Below are 21,002 nucleotides of genomic sequence, written 5' to 3'. Positions count from 1 at the left end.
TCATCTGTGAGGTCACACAATTAATAATTCGTGCAATCAAGCATTTGCGATATTTGGTTTGATATTATTTTGTTGTTTAATTAAATAAAACGATCCATTTAATTCATCCATTTAACTGCACCATTTAATTTTTAGTCTCTGCCAAAGGTTTCCCGAGAGTGACAAAATGTGTAAATTATTATGAATGCCTACCTCATGACATTACATTATAATTGTTGGAATTTCTTAAAGATTTCACTTCCGTTGCTCACCACCTCGTAGTCTTACCTAAATAACGATTATTATTTAATTTTAGTTTTTTTGTTTTACGTAATCTAATGTTTTGTTTCTTAAAGTTAAACGTGAAATATTGTCTTGAATAATTATAAATTATAATCAACTGTATTGTTACCACAGTACTTTATTTTAAATATAATATGTAAAATCAATATAATCAATATTATCAATTGTCGTTCTGTAATAATTATCGAATTGTAACTGTAGTCTAAAAATGCATTTATTTATTTATTAAAAAAAATCTTTCTTTTTAATTTGATATTTGTATAGATTAAAATTAGTTTAAGTAAATAGGTAAAGGAACTGTAATAATTGAGGAGTGAATACTGTTATTTAGAATTAACCCAACAAATGTGTATAATGTATTAATATTGGTTATAGGGACAGGTTCACATCGAGAGTCACAAATTTTAATTAAATGACAACCCTTAATACACATTTTACTTTTATTTAACACATAATTAGGAACAGTTTAAATAGGCACCTACAGTTATAACTTATAATATACAATTAAAATTACGTACAATAAACATCTACTTATTTATACAATGTATATACATGAGTAAATGTATAAATGTTTACAATAAATACTATGTATTTAGGTACATAAGCTGAGACTTATGGTGAATAGTCAGGTAAACTTTTAAAAATAATTGAACTTAATTCCTACCAATTTATAACACAATCCATGTACGAGTAAATAGTTATTATGGATATAGTTAAAACTTTTCTACACGAATTTCATAAAAATAAAATGATTCAAAACAGTTATTGAATATTATTTTTAATCTTATTAATATAAAACGCCCAAATGTATTATTTTAAAAAATATAATTAATTTACTTAACGTAAATAGCCATTTAAATATTTTTGGTTGGTACCTACTACCTATTCAAATTAAAATTGCTCACCAAGTATAATGTTATTTCTCTTCACTATTAAAATTATATTAACATTAGGTTTTTAATTTAAATAGTTTAGAACTAAAGAGTATAATTTTTGTCAAATAAATTTTAATAAAATATTTTTAAAAAACTATTTAGAAAATAAATTGTTATATTATGTTGTTTTACATATTTATATAGTTATGTAAAATTTAAATGATATTATTATTTTAGTCAGTTAAAATATTATACTGTCCTAACTAGAATATTAGTGAATTAATATTTTTAGAAATTTTATTTTTATTTTCTACTATGTCACGTATCTTATAATTTTTATACGCCGAATAAGTTGCAAATCCGTGTTCAAATAAATAAATTGAATACAATAAATTATTTTTATTATTTTTATAGCTATCAGTTTACTATTATAGCTAGTTAATTGTTATACATACAAGTATGGCGTAAGAATTGTATACCATTTGATTGATACACAAAAGTAAATATATATATTTTTTTAATGGTTTCAAAAATTTTATTTCAAAATCATTTGTATTATTGAAAATGAAAATAAGAGAATTTTCGATTGTCTTATAATATAATTATTTTGAGAAATGTAGTTTATATTCATGTAAATCCATTATTGATTTCCCACGGTACCTACATTATGTTAACCGTGTGTATAGGTAGGTACCTAGAATTTGTGGCACCTTCTGACTTATATTAAGGAAATGGATGGTGGATATTGAATATTATAATTTATAATATAATCTCTGTTAGGCTACTTAACAGCTGTCACCATCTACCCCTAAGGATCTTGTTATCGAATTTACGTATAACAGTAGACCAGAAGACATAAATATATTATTTTATTTTATTTTTATTTTTAACGGAGGATTTCGAAGTGATTACCATAAAAAAAAAAATAAACTGCGTAGATAGATAATAAACCTTTTGAACATGAAAGTCAAAACGTGTACGCTATTGTGGGAAAATATTCTATTCCTTGAAATTTATGCAGTATTGAAAATAACTACTATATAATCCATTGTTAATGGATATAAGTACAAAGCACACAAAAATTAATATTGAATTCATGTTGTTAAAGTTAAAAATAAGTAGGTAAGCGTACTATGCGTATTACGAACTTTAATGATAATTTTATTATTTATTTGATTGTTGACATTAATTTATGTTTCAAGTTTTAACGCGTAAAGTGTTGTTTTATAGAATTGTATTAGATACAACACATTTATAAATTATTAATAATAATACAATGTCTGTACTTGACCCAAAGATGTTTAAATATAGAGATGGTGATTTAGTTTGTAGGTATAAAAACGTATTATATTCAAAGTCAAAATGTCGATAGAAATAAAATAAGTAATACAAATAACATGAGTAATATTTTTTATCATGTTAATTAGACGTGGTGGATGTGATAGCTTAATACATAAAAATATTTTTCTTTTTTCGTTTTATTTTCTATAATTCACGTGTAATTGGTATAAGTGTTAAGCGGCGCGTTACAGGGTTTTTTCTCAAACGCAATCTCTAGGGGATCCGAAAAAATGTGATTATTTTTGCGCTAACACTAGTTCCGATGAGCGAGGAAAAATTAACACCGCCGTTCATGCTGGCAGCCAATATTTTGAGACTCTTCCCGTACGTAATATTGTCTGATGAATATTTCATGAAGTCAAATCAAATCGACTTAACGTACCTAGGCCACCTTAGTGATGATCACGTGTATTCCATTATCCCCACCCCTACCTCCCCTCACTACCATCGCATATACATGTCAAGGGAATACACCATTTCACGCGCTTCCGGCCACAGTTACGTCTTCTCCCGGAAAAGTGTCCGGCACATGTCGCCTTGGACTTCAATTAAAGTACACTCAACCGTAACGATTTCTCGGTTATAAATACAATATTATTATCAATCCCAATCAACCAATTTATATTTCTACGTGTGTACTAAATTATTATTATCATAGCAAGTCGTGTTAACATATTATTCTTCCAAGTAAATTCCATTTTGTTAATGTACTTAAATAAATGCCTTTCCAACCTATTTTTTGAAAAATATTGTCGGTTTTGGAAATAATTTTTTTTGTTATAATTTGTTTAAGGTTTTTACTTTATAAATTACTCTATTGACGGCATACATTTTAGTTTCATATTCCAAAGGAAAATATTTTTGGAGAAGTTCAATAAAATCGTTAGCATAATAATAACATTTCAATTTAACGCTAAAATTAGCTAATTGTAGCTATAATATCCTATAGCCTATAGGTAAATACCAATTTAAAGTTTTGATGGAGGAATTGAAGGGCTTAAATTTTACGAGGCACCCCTGAACGGCTGAGCCACTCTACTCCGCTAATATATTCTTTTAATACTTATTAATTATAAATAAATAATAAGGTACTCTTTCGCAATTCGACTTTTAAATATTGAAATTTTGAGAAAAACATTCATACTTTGGAAATTATGTATGTTTACTACCTGTTAAAATAATCACCGGGTAGATATTATAAATATATAGATAATACCTATGAATATACTAGGTTGGTAGGTATACGGTATACATTTTTTCCATAGAACAAAAGTGATGAGCAATACAAGGAAGCAATTAGTTTTTTACAATGATGGGTGCGATTTAAGCTTTTATGTTTAAGTACAATAACCATAGGTACTTATTGCACATTTCTGAAATTATTACTATTTTTTATACTTCCATTAGTTCAGTGTTTTTTACCCTTATTAAAATCCTAACTAACAAAATATATATAGAAGGTATATCAACGCTGTCTAGGTCAAAAGACTTAAACCTCTATCACCATTCACCGCGGAAATGTATGTACGACACTTAAAAAATACGAAATTTATAGTTACAAATAAAATGTTGGAAAAGACAACGACAATTAAGTATTACGAAAATTATTATTATTATACAACAATAGTGTTTTTGATGTTGTTTATAACAATAATCTACTAAATTCAAATGTTTTACATATAGTATTTTAAGTATAGGGTACAAGGGCACATATAATTAATGTATTTCTAAACGTTGCATTATTCAATGGCTGCACAAGACGCAAAGTACTTATAGAAATATAATATACCACTAAAATCACAATATTTCAATAAACTACACACAAAACAATTAAATAAAAAATATAATTAACATAATATATACGCATGATTGTTTTAATGTTCAAAATCAAAACGAGTAATAATTATGATAAGCATTCAAGGCGTCAATACGCTGTGTGGTTATCAGCAGACATAAATAATCACTTTCTATATAATTATTGCACTTTGTAAAATTGTGTACGTATCCATAAAAAAGACTATTAAAGACGTGATGCTTATTTATGTTCTGAGTGTACTAAATTGGATTTTTAGAGCTGTCAGTTTCTAAAGGTTTAAACCAAGTTTTCTCTATGTAGTATTCTAGTTTGTGACAGTTGTAATAATCACCGATATTGGTCGATAAACTTAAACTTCTACTAGACCTAACTTTTCGTTAATGACGACGACCTTTCTATAACTTTTTAAAGGTTTACTTTTATATCCGATAATCGAATTAATTGCTACCGAAAATGTATACGGAACAAAAAGCATTATTAACACTCGTAAAAATAAATATAGAATTCGCCATTCTGAACTAGAAATGCGGTACCTAGTAAGTACTTCAAATTAATTATTATTTCCTCAAACATAAGATAAGTGCTAAAATCTGTTTGTATAATTTACATTAAACAACAAATAGAAAACTGTTTTACATTTGTAAATTGTAATTACAGTATAGTTTATGATTTAATGAGATTGTTATGAGAAAAGATTAAATTTTCAAAAATAAAAACAAAATCATTTTGAAATAGAAATACGTCTTAGTTTTTGAAAATATTTACTAATTGCTGAAAGTAGTAATATTTATTGAACATTATAGTCTATTGGTATGGCCGTATCAACGTAAAATTGATTTGAACCGTATTCGTTTATTGTATTTTGAAATAAAGTCATGAAATTTACACATTTTATAATTTATTCAAACGAATACGACTCTGACACATTAAATGTTGCCAAAATTGTTAACAAAAATAACCGATCGTTTACTCTTAGGCTGTATTACGAAGATTATCTAACATAATAATGTAATAAACAAACAAATTATACGAAAAAATTTTTTTTGAATACGTTTGTAGACTTACAAAACCGAAACAAACCCGTCAACCGATTTAACAAATGATTGTTGGATATTTATCAAACATAGTTGGACGAGGGAATAATCACAATTAATGTAAAACAATGGTTATCGATACATTGACATATCAATTCCGTTGTACGAATGTACCGTGTTCAGTAGCTGTAAGTGTCACGCTACAAGTTTGACACAACAACTATTATACAAGTAATAGAAAAACGAAAAACAAATTATAGCGCTTTGTTCATGTTAAATTGAAAATCTACATTCTGTTAAAAAATTAGTTCATAGTTCACTAAATGTGTACCCCATTAAAAATAGCCAATAGGTACACAATATATGTAATATACGTAATTAATACTATGACCACAATTAATCACAATGATTGTTATGAACCTGGAAAATGTATAAATGAAACAGAATATAATAATATTAGGTAACAATATGGCCAATAATCTCGATAAATATTGTAATCGTGATATTCAAAAAAATAAAAAATAACAAGCTATATAAAAAAAATATCTTTTAAGTCATTTAAGGACGCAGTATTAGTAAACGAAAACACACGTCATTCACGAATCCACGTAGCTTTGAGTTTATCTAGATAAATATTCTTTTATCTTTTATCTTATCTAGATAAATAGAGATTATTAATTTACACAGTTATCGTATCTAAGATAAAAATCACCGTTATCTAGATGAATTTATCCAGATAATTTAATTTATTAAACGGCTTTTATTTATTATAATTTATAGGTAGACAATTAGTAATTTATTAAGTAGGTGATTTTTACTTATAACTATCAACATTTTTGATAACATAGTATTAAGTTATTCTATATTTCTACGAGCTTACAGAGAGTTCCATAAACAAATATAAAAAAAAATTATACCATAATTTATCTAGATAAAAAAAAAATTGTTTTCATCTTTATCTATAGATAAATAAATAATTAAGTTATCTTTATCTTTATCTAGATAAAATTATATTCATCTCGGCTCAACACTGCACCCACGTGCTTTGTGAACGGTTTGCATAATACTAGAATCATTATATCTATACGTATGGAATCCCTTTAAATATTATTTTGTAACATTTACCTCAATTAGATGATCCCGCGTGTATTATACACATATAATAATAAATAATGATGTATCGTAATCCGAGAATATAATTTTAATCGCACTCACATAAGCTAGTTTTACTTAAATTATTTATTAACATTAAGATACACTATTAAAAGGTGACGCATAAAAAATACGACGACATACTTTTCGAATAAAATAATATTTTTGATTTAATTTAAATTAACATAATATTACTCATGTAATTACCGCAATAACAAAGCTACAAAACGTCAGTATTATTTGAATACTAATATTTACAATAATATGGTGACCGACATTTTGTCCGCTATTCTTCGGAGGTATTCGGTATCCATGGGGTTCAGATTGTAGAGAGCTTATAGTAAGTTTGTTCCAGAAAAATCGTCTGCCATTTGGAGGTGTCCGATAAAATAAAAGTGCCCGTAAGGGCCGTGGGGAGGTTTCTGCACTTTATTTAATACTATGTATGAGTGATGTATATACCTATAGTACTATGATATGGTTTACAATTTCAAATATTTATTCAAAGAAATGAACAGAAACTGTTTGAAACTAAAAACTGCACACGCATACTATAGTTATAAAGCTAGAAATAATAACTGTTAACATATTGTATGTTCCGACCAATTCAGTATTGTATGATTTGTGATGTTGACATCGTGTCTATTGTCTATATTATGTATAACAGTTTTACTTGTGTTTCTCACAGTCACCATAATCAATTTAAAATATCATAACCAAGTTATTTGAATCATTTCTCCTAGATGAAAGTGTTTTTGATAAACGACTTATCTCACAAAACAACGTATCAAAATAAAAATAATGCTTATTGTACGAAACAAATTTAAAATGAAAAGTTGTTTGAATATTATAATAATAGATCGATACAAAAATGATGATACACTCAATGTTTTTATTATTATAAAAAATTTAATAATATTCATACAAACTAAAAATAATTTGGTAATACATTTATATAAAATATAGTATATTGAGGAGGACATGCGGTTTATATTTGTATTATTATATTTAGTAGTTAGCTTTTAATAAATTCTTATTAAAAAATTAACCTAAATGCATACATGTTTTTTTTAACGAAGTTTTCTAAGGTTATGATTATTATTTAATACGGGATGGTAAAAAGTGATTTTCAAAAAGTAAACACAATATTTTATTTTTATTTAATACTGACGTTTCTCTTCAGTTTCAAAAAAATTCATTTATTTTGTTTTTATTAATAATATCATCCAACGATATTCGTATTCCTTACTGGATACGATGTTTTAAATGTAAAATCTCAAATAATAGAAGTTTCGAGGATAATGCAAAGTAGGAAATAAATCACATTTAGTAGCTACCTACTATAAACATAAAACCGTTGACTGAAAAGCTCAAGTTTGGACTACCAAAACGGAAAAGAACAAACCATGAATATATTTAATGTGTTGTGAGTTTCGCGGCTCTCTGGTAAAAATATCGATGCAGAATGCCGTTATTAGATGGACCTCATCGAATAAAATAAATGGTTTTCAACACGTTGAGTTAAAAGATATTTTATTATATATAATAGAACACACGTCGTGTGTTAAAATAATAAGGCGTACAATGTGAACGAAACACTATTATGCATCACTGCGATAATAATTTAAAGGGATAAAGTATAATGAAATGTATTTATTTTAAAAATTCAAACCAAAAACGGGACAAAAGGAGGTTGTCAGAGCGTGGAAGAATAAATTACGTTTCAATCTCTTTTTAGTACACACACTACTCACCTGCTGAAAAACGTTCATATAATAATAACAATAATAATAATACGAAACCACGATTTACGTAATATTTGTTTCCTCTCCTCTTTTATCCGTTCAATTTTTCGGATCAGTGCCCACACCTGTACAGCGTAGGTACTATGGGTACATGCATTACATTTTTTGCCTGGCAGAGGAATGCAAAGATTAAAACACATAATATATTTTCCTTGTCCTCATTCGTAACGTAAAATACGGCCACCAGATCTGGGAACGTCTCTAACCGCACATCGTCCCTTTGCGACGGCTAAACACATAGGTATAGCTGGTATCAGGTACATACGGGGATAGGATATGCCTTGCGATATTTTACTAGGATAGGTAAAATGTTCCCAAATGACGTTACAGATTAATCAAGCCCGAATGAAGGGCAGTTTTTGCTGACTACTTGCCAACTCGTGCCGTGGCTTTGGAGCTTTAACAGTGGTCTTTATGGTGCGCTATTATACATCTGGTCCCGAGGGGCTCTGTCCCCTGTTTACGACTCAGTCTTCAAGAATATTATTGCTATAATTATTATCATCATCATCATCATCATCATCATCATCATCATCATCGTCGTCGTCGCCATCGTCATTACTATTATGATTATTATTACGTTCATTATTCATGTACCTATACCATTTTTGTGTTGTATAGGTATAATTGTATAAACAATAATATTATTATTAAGCAGGGCAGCACTATGATACAATTATATTATTACATCATCGTGCTGGACTGTTGCCGGTCGCTTTTACTGATAAACGGTAAATTTGTGTTTAATCTGTATGAGCTTTCATGTAAATCATATTTTAACCCTTTTATTTCTCATCGACCACGCCATAATATTATGTGTGTTATTTGTCACGAAAATTTTACACATTTCTCCCATTTACATAATGACAATACGCTTTCAATTGATGTCATGATAAATTTTATTTTATTCAAATACCTATAGAAATATACCTGTATAATAACACTGTATCTGATTACTTTACACTTAATAAACGACGTGAATTTAATTTGATGATTAAAAATAATCCTTCTAAAATATATCCTTTATTTTTATTTTTTCCCCTGATATTTTGGGTTAAAAAGGGTTTTAGAATGCACATGACAGGAAACTGAAGTTGTCAAGGCTTATAAAACGTGACCGACCCCTCTTGGGTTGTGTTTGTAACTGATAGTTTTGTTGGGTCGCTGGAAAGGTATATGTATAATTTCAGTTGATATGATCGAATCAAGCATATATATACAACTTTAAATGTTCAGTTTATAGTATTGTTATATTGTTATCTAATATATACTCCGATGAATACGAAAATACAAATATCATAATAATAGTAATAATAATAATTTAATACCATAGCCCATAGGTATTATTCGTACATAATAATATTCACAGATAGGTACCTACAACTATACTATACTATAATACAATATATTTTGTATACTTGAAAACAGATGAATGACGTTTAAAACTTTGGATACTAAAAATGAATATTAATTACATATTATGCATTTTTTGTATTAAATTACTTTTCAACAACAGCAAAAAGTCGAAGATTAAATACGATTTACTTATGAGAAAACTATATTTTATTCAAGTATACGATTATTTTAAAATAAAACAATTTATTCAATACCTACCTATATTTTTAATAAAATGTCACATTTATTAGTTTTTATTTGAAGACGTTTTCATTATATTATACTATATTATCAGATTATGTTTGATCAAATAATATTTATCGTAAAAGCATTATCAACGTTTTACATAAGAATCAGTATTATATCTTAAATGATATAGATTTTACTATTTTAGAGTATATTATCATTAATAAAATTAGTGTTTTAAAACACTATTTTATAAAAGTTATAATTTTAGATAAAACCTGAGTAATTATTCAGAATTAAATTAATATATAAAACAAAACATTCGCACTTGACCAAGTAATAATAGTTTAAGCATACCCAAGAGATCAACATTAAACAAATAATTTAAATTAATATTATTCGTCAGCAAATATTTTACCCTATTTGTCATAATTTATAACAGAGTAGGACAGACACGTTCATGTATGATACTTGTGACAGTTCCGACAGCCATCTTAGTTGAAATAAAAATTCGTCACCATATTTTTCACATAATTTTGTAGACAATGAATGTTATTAGAATATACCAATATAATATGCAATTATTCCTAATGTTTGGACAGATATAATAATTATGGGCTTTGTTTTTTAGTAATACTCAAATAACTTATTCCTTTTTTTTATGAACACAAATGTTTCAAGAAAATGGGTTTGTTACACCAAATATAAACACAATACCAGAAAAACCGCAAAGAAAGAACCATTATAGTTATTATATTATTTTCCATTTTATAATATTATGAAAGGATCGGGAAATGTACTTCTCAATAATATTTAAATTAAACTGAATATAGTATATACATTAAGTTTAAAACCAATTAGAGAAGATAAAAAAAAAACCATTCTTGAAAATATTTATATTCTTAAGTAGGTATAAACCACATTGTATAAGGAGTTTTAGTAATGAATGTCTAACTCAGTGAAACATACGAATATATTAAATTACCTACATAGGGAAGGATATTACCTATAATACAATTAACTAATAGTTGTAAAGATACATTTTCAGTTAATCTCTCATGTTGATTTTAAAAAAAAAAACCAACATTATTAATATAATATTAACATATCTAACATTAATAATTGTATTAAATGAGTGACGCCGAAACCATAATAAATTACAGTCATGAAGCTTAATGTCGTGCACCCAAAGCGGACTGTGCGTTAAACATATATAGGTATATACATTTAATTTAAAACGTCGACTTTTAATCGTTTCGTAGACATAAAAATCGAATTCTGTGACTTGCGTTTTTTTATGATGATCAATCATTTTGTGCATGCAAAAATGTTTATGTTTTTTCTTGAAATTAATATTAACAACGCGCTGTTGCCGATGACAAGTGTATAATCTCTTTAGTTTCTATAGTGAATAATCGGTGAATAGTATAGGTAGGATATCTGGTGTTTCTTCGTTTTGATATAATGGCGTACAGTAGTGGATTTGATTCGTCTTCTGGGGGGAGGGGGAGGGACAATATACTTTTGGTCCAAAAATTCTACTTTTAATTATTTACCCACTGAGGCTTATACTATATTATCAACAACATGGCCGGACGTCAGACAGTCAACGTGACCACTGAGCGCTTAATGTGATAGCACAACTTACAAGTTACAACACCAACAAGAAATTATTATTTATAGGAAGTTCATGATGTCTAGGGGGCAGGCCACTATAGTCCCCCCCACACATAAATGCCATGCCTGGTGTATATAACTTGCATAGTATTATACTAATAAAACACGTTTACTCGTTTACAAAAAGGTTTCCAGCTTTCGAATTTTTGAACAGTAAAGATTGTTCAACTTCAATTATTTTATATTTTCAATTAAATTCATATAAATAAATAAGTATATTAGTTCGTGGTTCATAGTATAATACCAGTAGGAAAAAAATATAATTTCTAGGAACTCTTAAGTGCTGCCTTTTTACCCGGGATTTATAAGCCTTGACATTATACAGTTTTTGTTATCAACATGAAAAGTACATTTTTACATATTTAATTGCATTAAGGTGATTTAATTAATAGAACTAATGGGATTTTTTTATTATTATTTATTACACGTAAATTAATTAACTACTTACGTTAAAGAATTTTAATTTTGTTATCAAATCAATACCATTTTTTTAACGAATAAATTAAATAATAATTTCAATACCCTTTTTTAAAATCAATTTAGCATTAAACTTTATAGAGTTGACCTCAATGGCGAAAAAAGTTAGGTGATCCTGGGGGTGTAGGAAATATCCCCCAGATCTTTGACCCCCTCAACAAATTATAATATGATAATATAATCCAGCAAATATTCGAGTTTATAGAAAATAAAAAAACATTTAACATTATATGACGGTAAAGTATTTCCTAATTTTTGCAATATGTTCCAAGAAGCTTTTATTCTTTCGATAAATATAACGACCTGTGAAATATAATTTTTCACAATGCGAAATATCATAAAAATATTGTATGAATCAATATAGGTTCATTAGTTTAAGTATTTTGAACATAGAGACTGACATTAGTTACAATAATGAAGACATACTGGATATTTTTGAAAAAATTAGAGACTTATACAATTGCATTAAATATCCTCATTTATTTATATGTATACCTTATTGTGTTAAATTATGTTGCTGAATTGACAAATAAACTGTTTTGGGTTTTTTTTTTTTTTTTTCAATAAAATAAATACAGTATTTAGTGTATTATAGTTTATTAAGAAACTATTTGTAGGAATGTTAAATTATATATAATATTGTAATAAATATAATATTTTATAGATAATATATACTATCTACGATACTCGAGGTCAAAATTACAGAAATACAACCACTCTCAAAATAATGTAGGTATATTTAATTTAAAAAAAAAATTATCTAGGGCCTAACCCCTTCCATGGACATATTGAGTATTAACGGCACTCGTTAGAGGTAGACCTCTCACATTTGAATAAGATTAACATAACTCTGACATGGCAATAATTCTTTGAATACACTCACTATTACAATAATATTTCATTATTAATTATTTATCCAGATTTTTGTTTCATGGTGATGCGGTAATGTTATTCTGTATGCGGTATGCATTTAAAAATTTGGTTAGGCAGAAGTGTCATCAATAAATTAGGACAATTGCAATTTTTTAAAAATTGAAATGGATTAAAACAAACGTAACCGTGTCGTTATTTCATAAAATGTTTTATGTTTTATTAATCTATAGAGCGAAATACGTGACGGGTTATGTTAACGAGTATACCTTAAACCTTCTATACAATATAATATATTTATATGGGACTTAAATAATAATAACAATAATAATATTATTATCTGCGAAGACCAAAGTTACTATATATACGAATTAGTTTGAGTCGTTAAATACTCTCGTTTAATCTTGTCAGTGTTTCCCAATCACTTAATATCGGGACATGTCGACGATGGTGTTGAAACAATTTCTCTGAAGCGTAGTATATGGATACGTTTAAACTGTACCTATGTGCAAAGCTCTTTTTCGTAATCCGCCGATATCACGGTGAACACGCTTTGACAGTCGTGATTCACTATTGGATAGAGACTTGGGACAACATAATAATTGGCAACCAGGTTTTTGGAAAAAAAATACGATAATTTTTATCTAACGTGTCTAACTATATAGCAAGGAGCCGTCGCTATTATATTATATTTTTTTTCTACAGCACTCTACAACTGTGCAGCCGACTAACGATTTATTTTTTTTTTGTAATGATAATCACTGATTGTATTTAAAACAATCTAATGGGCTTGAACTTACGACTAGTCTAATCATTTTTTTTTTGTTACACCCTTTGTGGGTGTTGTATGAAGGTGTACGTACATAAGAAGATTTTTAAAAACAGAATAATAACTAATATTGTACAAAAGATCACCGCTCCGTCGATAATCTAGCAATGTTCTTGCGATTATGCTAAGTAATGCAGGTTCGAGCGTCGATACGTCGACTGTAGAGCTGCAAAAGTATAGTGATGATACAAATAATATAATATAGGTAGTGAAATAATATTAAAATCTGATAATAATAGCGAAATTAACTATTATTTATATTATACAATCATGATTATTTATATTTATGGGGCGAGGATGCATAATACAACAGTTGGGTTAGGTAACATAATAATAATATACAGGTTGATTAAATTACGGCATAGTACAGAATTATAACAGATTTATGTAAGGATCAGAAGGAAAAAACGCGGGGTCGTGATTCGCGGTGAGCATTATCCGGATACTATAGGGGAATTTTCTAGATAGTTTTCAGGAGCAATAGTGATATGGAAAGGAACACGGGAGTGAGTAAAACGAGATTGTACTTTGAAAGTAATGAGAGAAAAAATACGGGAGAGGAGATGGAAAAGCACCTCAGGGACACCGAACGTCAGTGTAAACATTAGAGAGAATAAACCAAGGACAAACACATAGATGGGTCGATTAGTAAGATACGACCGCAACGGGAGTTTACCAATTGCGTTTAAAATTACCTTTTCGTATACCTAGGTAGTAGCTACCAATAATTGCGCTCGGTTATTTTCAAAGTTGATGGACCGATTGCGCTCGGTAGACGGTAATTATCACGGTAGATAATATCCCAAATCACGCCATCCATAGCCATATTGGTCATTTAAATTAAAAATATTAGATACGAATAATATTATTTATTATATTTAGTACAACTTGAGTCACCTACTTTTCTCGAATAAAATATAAACATACACTATTTCACACTTAAATATTATAAATATAATAAAAGTAAATGACAATTGTATATGTACAAGTCTTGTACAATGTCATAATATCGTGCTACCACAAATTACAAAGTGTAAATTGTACTGGCCAACGAACAGATTAGCCGATAAATAGCTTGTGAAAATGAAAAATTGATTTCTGGTGAATAGATCTCTTAAACTCATATGCTATCGTTGGCTATAATACTTTATAACTTTTGATAAAAGTCCCGATATTTTTATAAAATATTGGCTTCAATTTAGTAATTGAAATTTTCTAACATTTTTAAATGGTATCTCCGTGATGTTCTTTATAAATTAAAATAATTCTATTTTTATTGTAAATTTTTTTGTTTGTGATATGAAAATCGTATGAGGGGGCAGGTTTGTTTCGTGGTTTGTTTTTTTACCTATATATAGGTAATATAATGATATATTATTGATAAAATACCTACAAATGAATAATAATAAGTAGGTAATAATATTATACTGGTATAAGATTAGGAAATGATTGTTTATTTTGTCAGTTGGATATAGGACCGCTGACTTGTTTTCGGCAAAGTGAATTCTTTCGGCTAATCTAAAAAAAAAAACCTTTTCGAAAAATCGTTTGAATGAATTATGAAAGAGCGTGTTAAAATGTAAAGATATTTACCCCCCCCCCCCCCCCCATTTTATTACATTCTAAACTGAATTATAATTATAGATTTGAACTGCGTATCTTCAAAGATTTGTCGTACATTGAACGCTCAGCTCTACTAACGTTACATCGAAACGAGCGTATATCATTATATTATAATATGGTTGTAGACGCTTACCGTAAAATCCCGGTATGGCGCCGAGAGGCATAACGAACAGGCACACCAGCAGGTCAGCTATGGCAAGGGACAGGAGAAAGTAGTTGGTGACGTTCTGTAGCTGCCTGTCCAGGCATATGGCCAGGCAGACGAGTATGTTGCCCACGCCACCGGAAGCGATGAACACAAAGACGAACAGATACTTCCAGTTGTACGAACGTTGGGGGTCGTCGTCGTCGTCGTCGGTGGCCACGGTGGCGGGCGGCCACTGTTCGCCGTGTATCGAACATGTCACCTGGTTGACGTCATCGTGGTCGTGGCCGCCACCACCGTCACCGTCACAGCGGACGACGGTGACGGCGTTACCGCGGGCCGTCTCGGGCAGGCCCACGGACACAGCCGGCTGTCCGTCAAAGTGGGCTGACAGCCTGGCGGGCAGGTACAGCCGGACATCGGCGTCGGTGGCCTTGGACAGCGAGTCGGTGCACGCGAGCGCGCCCGCCGTCCGTCGGCAGTCCAGCGTCCATGTACCGCCGCAGTCCAGCCTGTCAACCCGGGCCTCGGTCACCAGCAACTTGTTCCCGTTCGTTGTCGCGGTCATCACCATCTCGGTGCCGGCCACCGCTATGGCGGCGGCGGTGGCCGCGGTGGTGGCGGCCGCGGCCGCGGCTGCAGCGGCGGCGGTTGTGGCCACAGTCGACGCTGAACCGTTGTTGTAGTAGTTGCCGTTGTCCTGGTATACAGAGTACACCAGGCGGCAGATGACCTGCGCCAACCACACCTTGCCAGCTCCGTCATCGTGACCGCTGCCCATTACATTTTCTTCTGTTCAACGCACGTGACTCGAGCTGAAAAAAAATTATATTTTACTTGTTGTTTACCTCTTATTATATGTATCTATTTAGGTACCCTAACTACTGGACTACAGTACATGTTTCTGAATTCGATTCGATACCATAAATCCCAATAGTTATCCACAAATTCTTCACTTATCGTAATATGCAAGCTTCTTAGTAGCTTTTAACTCGCCTAAAGGTTCTAAAAAACTGATTCGGTCAATGGAGAATCAAAAATTAATGCAAGCAAGTATGCCTTTATATTATATTTTAGCCTTCCGACTATATTCAATAATTACATAATATTTCCAATTATGCTAAAGTCTATTCCACGAGAAAATAATCAATTTTCGCGTATTATGACGGACAGCTTCGGCGAAGCCTCAAGCCGGATCCCAATTTCCCTCTTCAAGCATCCTAAACGATAGACGTCAACCGAGACCGACACATTTCCAACTCGTAATGAATAGATTACCCATCATTCCAAGTTCTATTGAGGATCGCCTAACGGATGCCTCGACAAGATACTTACACGAAGAACCCCCAAGCACGTAGCTAAAATTTACTTTTGCTTGGGACCCCCCCTCCTCCAAATTCATATTCAAATTATTTGTACCAAGTATCAAAAACATGCTACGTTTAAAGCTTATGCTGCACATTAAATAAATATATTGTTATAACAACTATTTGATAATATAATTTATTATGATTTTGATTATAATATAACTTATATATAGATTTTAGATACCTAATATAATATAATATTATATTTTATATTCGTAGAAAACATTATCTTAAAGTTAAATATTGGGTCTATTCATAGTAGAAAATATGTAGGTATCATGGAAATATATAGAAGGCTGTAGACTCGGCCTCATGCATCAGATAGGTATTGTTTAGCAATTAGTCGATTAGGTACTTCCGTTTGGTCAATGTAGAAATATTCAAATTTAATGCTATTTGCGATAAGTTATAAATTTGCTTATTCCCATGACACTTGAACGATGACTGTGTTAATACATTACGAAACGTAATAATCATAATTAATGCTAAAAAATAGTACAACTCAATCTGATGATACTGACACTGAAAATATAAGTTCTACACTGTATGGTCAAAATACATTTAACATTGCTTAAAAATTATTATTGATTAGTATTTAGATATGAAAACTATTTTTTTTAACCAATTTAAGGTAAATTTAAATTATTAAGATTCTTGGTATGAGATTCTGCCTGAGGGGCTGTGGGATATGGAGATATGAGCCCTCTACAAACTCTTTAAGTTTCTCATAGAGAACAAATTATGAAAAATGACACTTTCATCATTCTCCCTATCCACGTACTCGTTGTCTTAAGCGTAAATGACCATAATCCCAACATAATGAATAATCCCATCTTCTAGACAAATTAATTAAAATTCTAAAAAAAAACCAAAACAAACATTTGTAGTTAAATGGGTACCCTATTCTTACAAGCCATCCTGTCTTGTATCTTATTGTTGTATATGTATTACTTATTGTATTAATTTTATTCGGATTGTAAAATATATTAGGTCGCTAATAGAAATGTTAAAACTACAGGTGGCTTGGCCCAGTGCGTTGGCTGCTCCCAGTCGCGCAATGCGACTGAGAGTAAGTAACGCTACTAGTTTCCGGATGGGTGACCACCGGAGTTCATATAGTAGTAAAAACTTTGCCACACATACACGTGTTTGCTTACCTATAGGTATACCGTAACAACCTTACCAACTACAGTTCATAATCCCCCACAACACTTAATGGCCATAAACACCGTGCTTGAGTTCAATAAAAAAAAAACTACAGATTATAATCATAGTTTCACATAAATCACAACAATATCATAACAAACGTCATGTGTACCTATGTCGGGGGACTCATCCTATTAGTATTTTGCCACAATTGTCGTATTCATATTCTCTATCTCATGTCCTTTATTTTTCAAATCTGTTTGTCTCGGCCATCATCTCTCATCTTCCGATAATATTTTATGATTATAACTTATTCGTAGTGATCATCACCTTGTATAAGTTTGTAACACTCTCAAACTATAATTCAAACTAATTTATTGCATCGATGTATACAATATGTTTGCATTTTTCTGTATTAATATCGATTATTAACAAAATATTATAATTTTAATTGTAAACATAAACGTGTTTTGAGTTAACACGAAAATCGGATTTTCTGAAATTACATCATGTATAGTGTGTGATAAGTGTCATTAACCTATTACAAAATGCAATCGTCAATAAATTGTTCCCTATATCCTCTGCAGGACCCGTTGTAATCCGCTTAAACGTATTCAATCAATCATTGCAACCACTAAAATCTATAGTCAAGTAAGACCCGCAACGGTACTAATAAATATTATACGGGTGCCTATATTATATGTATAAAGTTTATACACGTCGTGTTTATGCATAAAGTTTGTACACACCTTGTGTATATGCATATTAGAAGATTCGTGCAAAGGTAATTTCCTATTAATTCTCTCGTCACAAAGTCGAATTACTCTACGGCGTTCCTAAGCAAACCTTTACAACACGCGGGGAATTACATATTCGGTCGGAGGATTATCAGAGCCCTTCAAATGCCGTTATCCACCAGACGCGATGGGTCCCGATGACAGTCCCATATGAGTGGAAATAATAATATTGTCATCGGTCACACGCGCGCCACACTGATTGACAGTGACAATATTTTGATGGCAACACGAAATTTTATATTATTAATAAATATACAAAACTCCAACGTTAAAGAGAATAATTGTATTGTCATATAAATCGGAAACACTCAATTTATCAAAATATAGTATTATAGCGTAATTGAAGATGAATCAAAAACAGTTTTGATAGAATTAAAATACATTTTCCTTGTTTATAGAAAAAAAAAGCATATACAACTTCAGACTAATGATATTTTTCGTTTTCAGCCATGTTGTATTTAGTGTTAACAATCTATTTTGTTTCTATTGATTTGAAAAATAATAATATTCATTTTTAAAACAATTTATTGTGACTGCAGCAAGGGTAAAAATTATTGTTTATGAGAATCGTATGACATTTACAGAATGAAGACTAATCAATAGTTTTTTTAAATAATGAAATGTTGGATACATTATTATTTATAATAGGTATGTACGGTACCTATTATAAATTATTACACAAATCATTTAACGAAATCGGTGTTGATGGTAATTTATAATATTTGTTTTATAAATGTATTGAAACATCGATAACGTGATAGAAATTGGCAAGCACAATAATTATTATTGTTAGTTGTTACTAACATAAATAAATATTTTCAAAGCGTTTCGGTGAAGTATTTGTAAATGAATAATCTATATTAAAAATATACAAATGTGAATTTAATACATTTGGGTGATGAACTCTGTAATTAAAGTTCACTTAACTGTATTGACCACGTTATAGTTGCGTATAAGGCGCATAAAAGCATATAGGCATACGTAGGTAGGGTAATAAGATAATAATATTATAAGAAAAGGAATCATAGAAAAAACTTAAAATATTTGTTATCTAGCATTTTTTGATACCTACGCTGTGACCTCTGTTCGTTGTGTATAAATGACCGCATGTGGTGAGAATTGTTGGAATGATAAATGTACCTGTGAACTCAGACGCTTAGGAGAATAAAAGAGGTTATTGAAAAGTTTCTCAGCATGAGAAGTGTTCGAATCTCAAAACAATAGTAAAATGTCTCAGTGTATATGATATATTAACACATAATAATAATATGTAAGTATACGGCAGCCAATTTTGATAAATTGTTAGTTTAAGGTGAACCAAGTTAAGAGTATTGTCTTATAAATTATTCGAATATACTCAAATACATACATTTACGAGAGATTAATTACGGTAAACAATGTGATAGTATCATTATTTTATTACTATAATGAATGAGGAATGATCTACCGGTCTCTTTCTTAAAATATATAAATAATATATTATCTTGATAAGATCTACTTATCAACTGAACTATTCTCTAAAATAGTGAGTTATGTATTAATATATTAATACTCCGTGATTAATAGTTTTGAATGAATATAGAAAGTGAAAAAACAATCAATTAATATTTATTCGAGCAATTTTAATAGATTGATTTTTTGCAAAGCTTATTGTTTCATAGAAGTTTTATTAGCGTAAATAATATTATATTTATCACCATCCTGCAAAGTAAAAATAATAAGCCACGAACAGTTAGTATTTTCTCTGGTTATACTCATCGTTTTTATGATTTACACGAATTGTAATAATATGGAACTTTAAACTAACAACAAAAATGTTTGTAATAAAAAACCTCCATTTTTTCAAACATACGTGTTTTAGCAAACATATCGTACAATTACTTTCACGACAAGTGATAAACAAATAACTTCAAGTATCATTTAAAATTGTAAGGTACCTAGAAATAAATATGTAATATATAAAGTAATTTTAGATTCTGAGCGGAGCATGAATGTATTTATTTTACAATGATATGTGTTATTTTTTATTTTATTACGAGTGTCTGTACACGATAAGTAGTCGAAAAATGCTTCGATTTTCAACTTCAGTAACTTGTTTGATAGAAAAGTGAATCTAGTTGGTGCATTGAAGAGGTCAAAGAGGTCAACATTTAAAATTCCCAGTAGTTTTCAAAAGCGCCGAGAA

General features: G+C 29.8%; 1 protein-coding gene across 2 annotated transcripts in view; it reads right to left on the bottom strand.

Annotated features, from left to right (window-relative positions):
• Positions 1-21,002, bottom strand: part of LOC132943338 (5-hydroxytryptamine receptor 2C) — a 95,807-nt gene that overhangs the window by 60,501 nt on the left and 14,304 nt on the right. For both annotated transcript variants that reach the window (XM_061012295.1, XM_061012294.1), the window contains exon 2: positions 15,496-16,322. In XM_061012295.1, coding sequence (XP_060868278.1) covers positions 15,496-16,288 — 793 coding nt within the window. In that variant the 5' untranslated portion in view covers positions 16,289-16,322. The remainder of the gene's footprint in view (positions 1-15,495; positions 16,323-21,002) is intronic.

The sequence above is a fragment of the Metopolophium dirhodum genome, chromosome 4, assembly GCF_019925205.1.
Source record: "Metopolophium dirhodum isolate CAU chromosome 4, ASM1992520v1, whole genome shotgun sequence".
Classification (NCBI taxonomy): Eukaryota; Metazoa; Arthropoda; class Insecta; order Hemiptera; family Aphididae; genus Metopolophium; species Metopolophium dirhodum.
The sequence above is the reverse complement of the archived record's forward strand: the minus strand, read 5'-3'. Positions and strand labels throughout refer to the sequence as shown.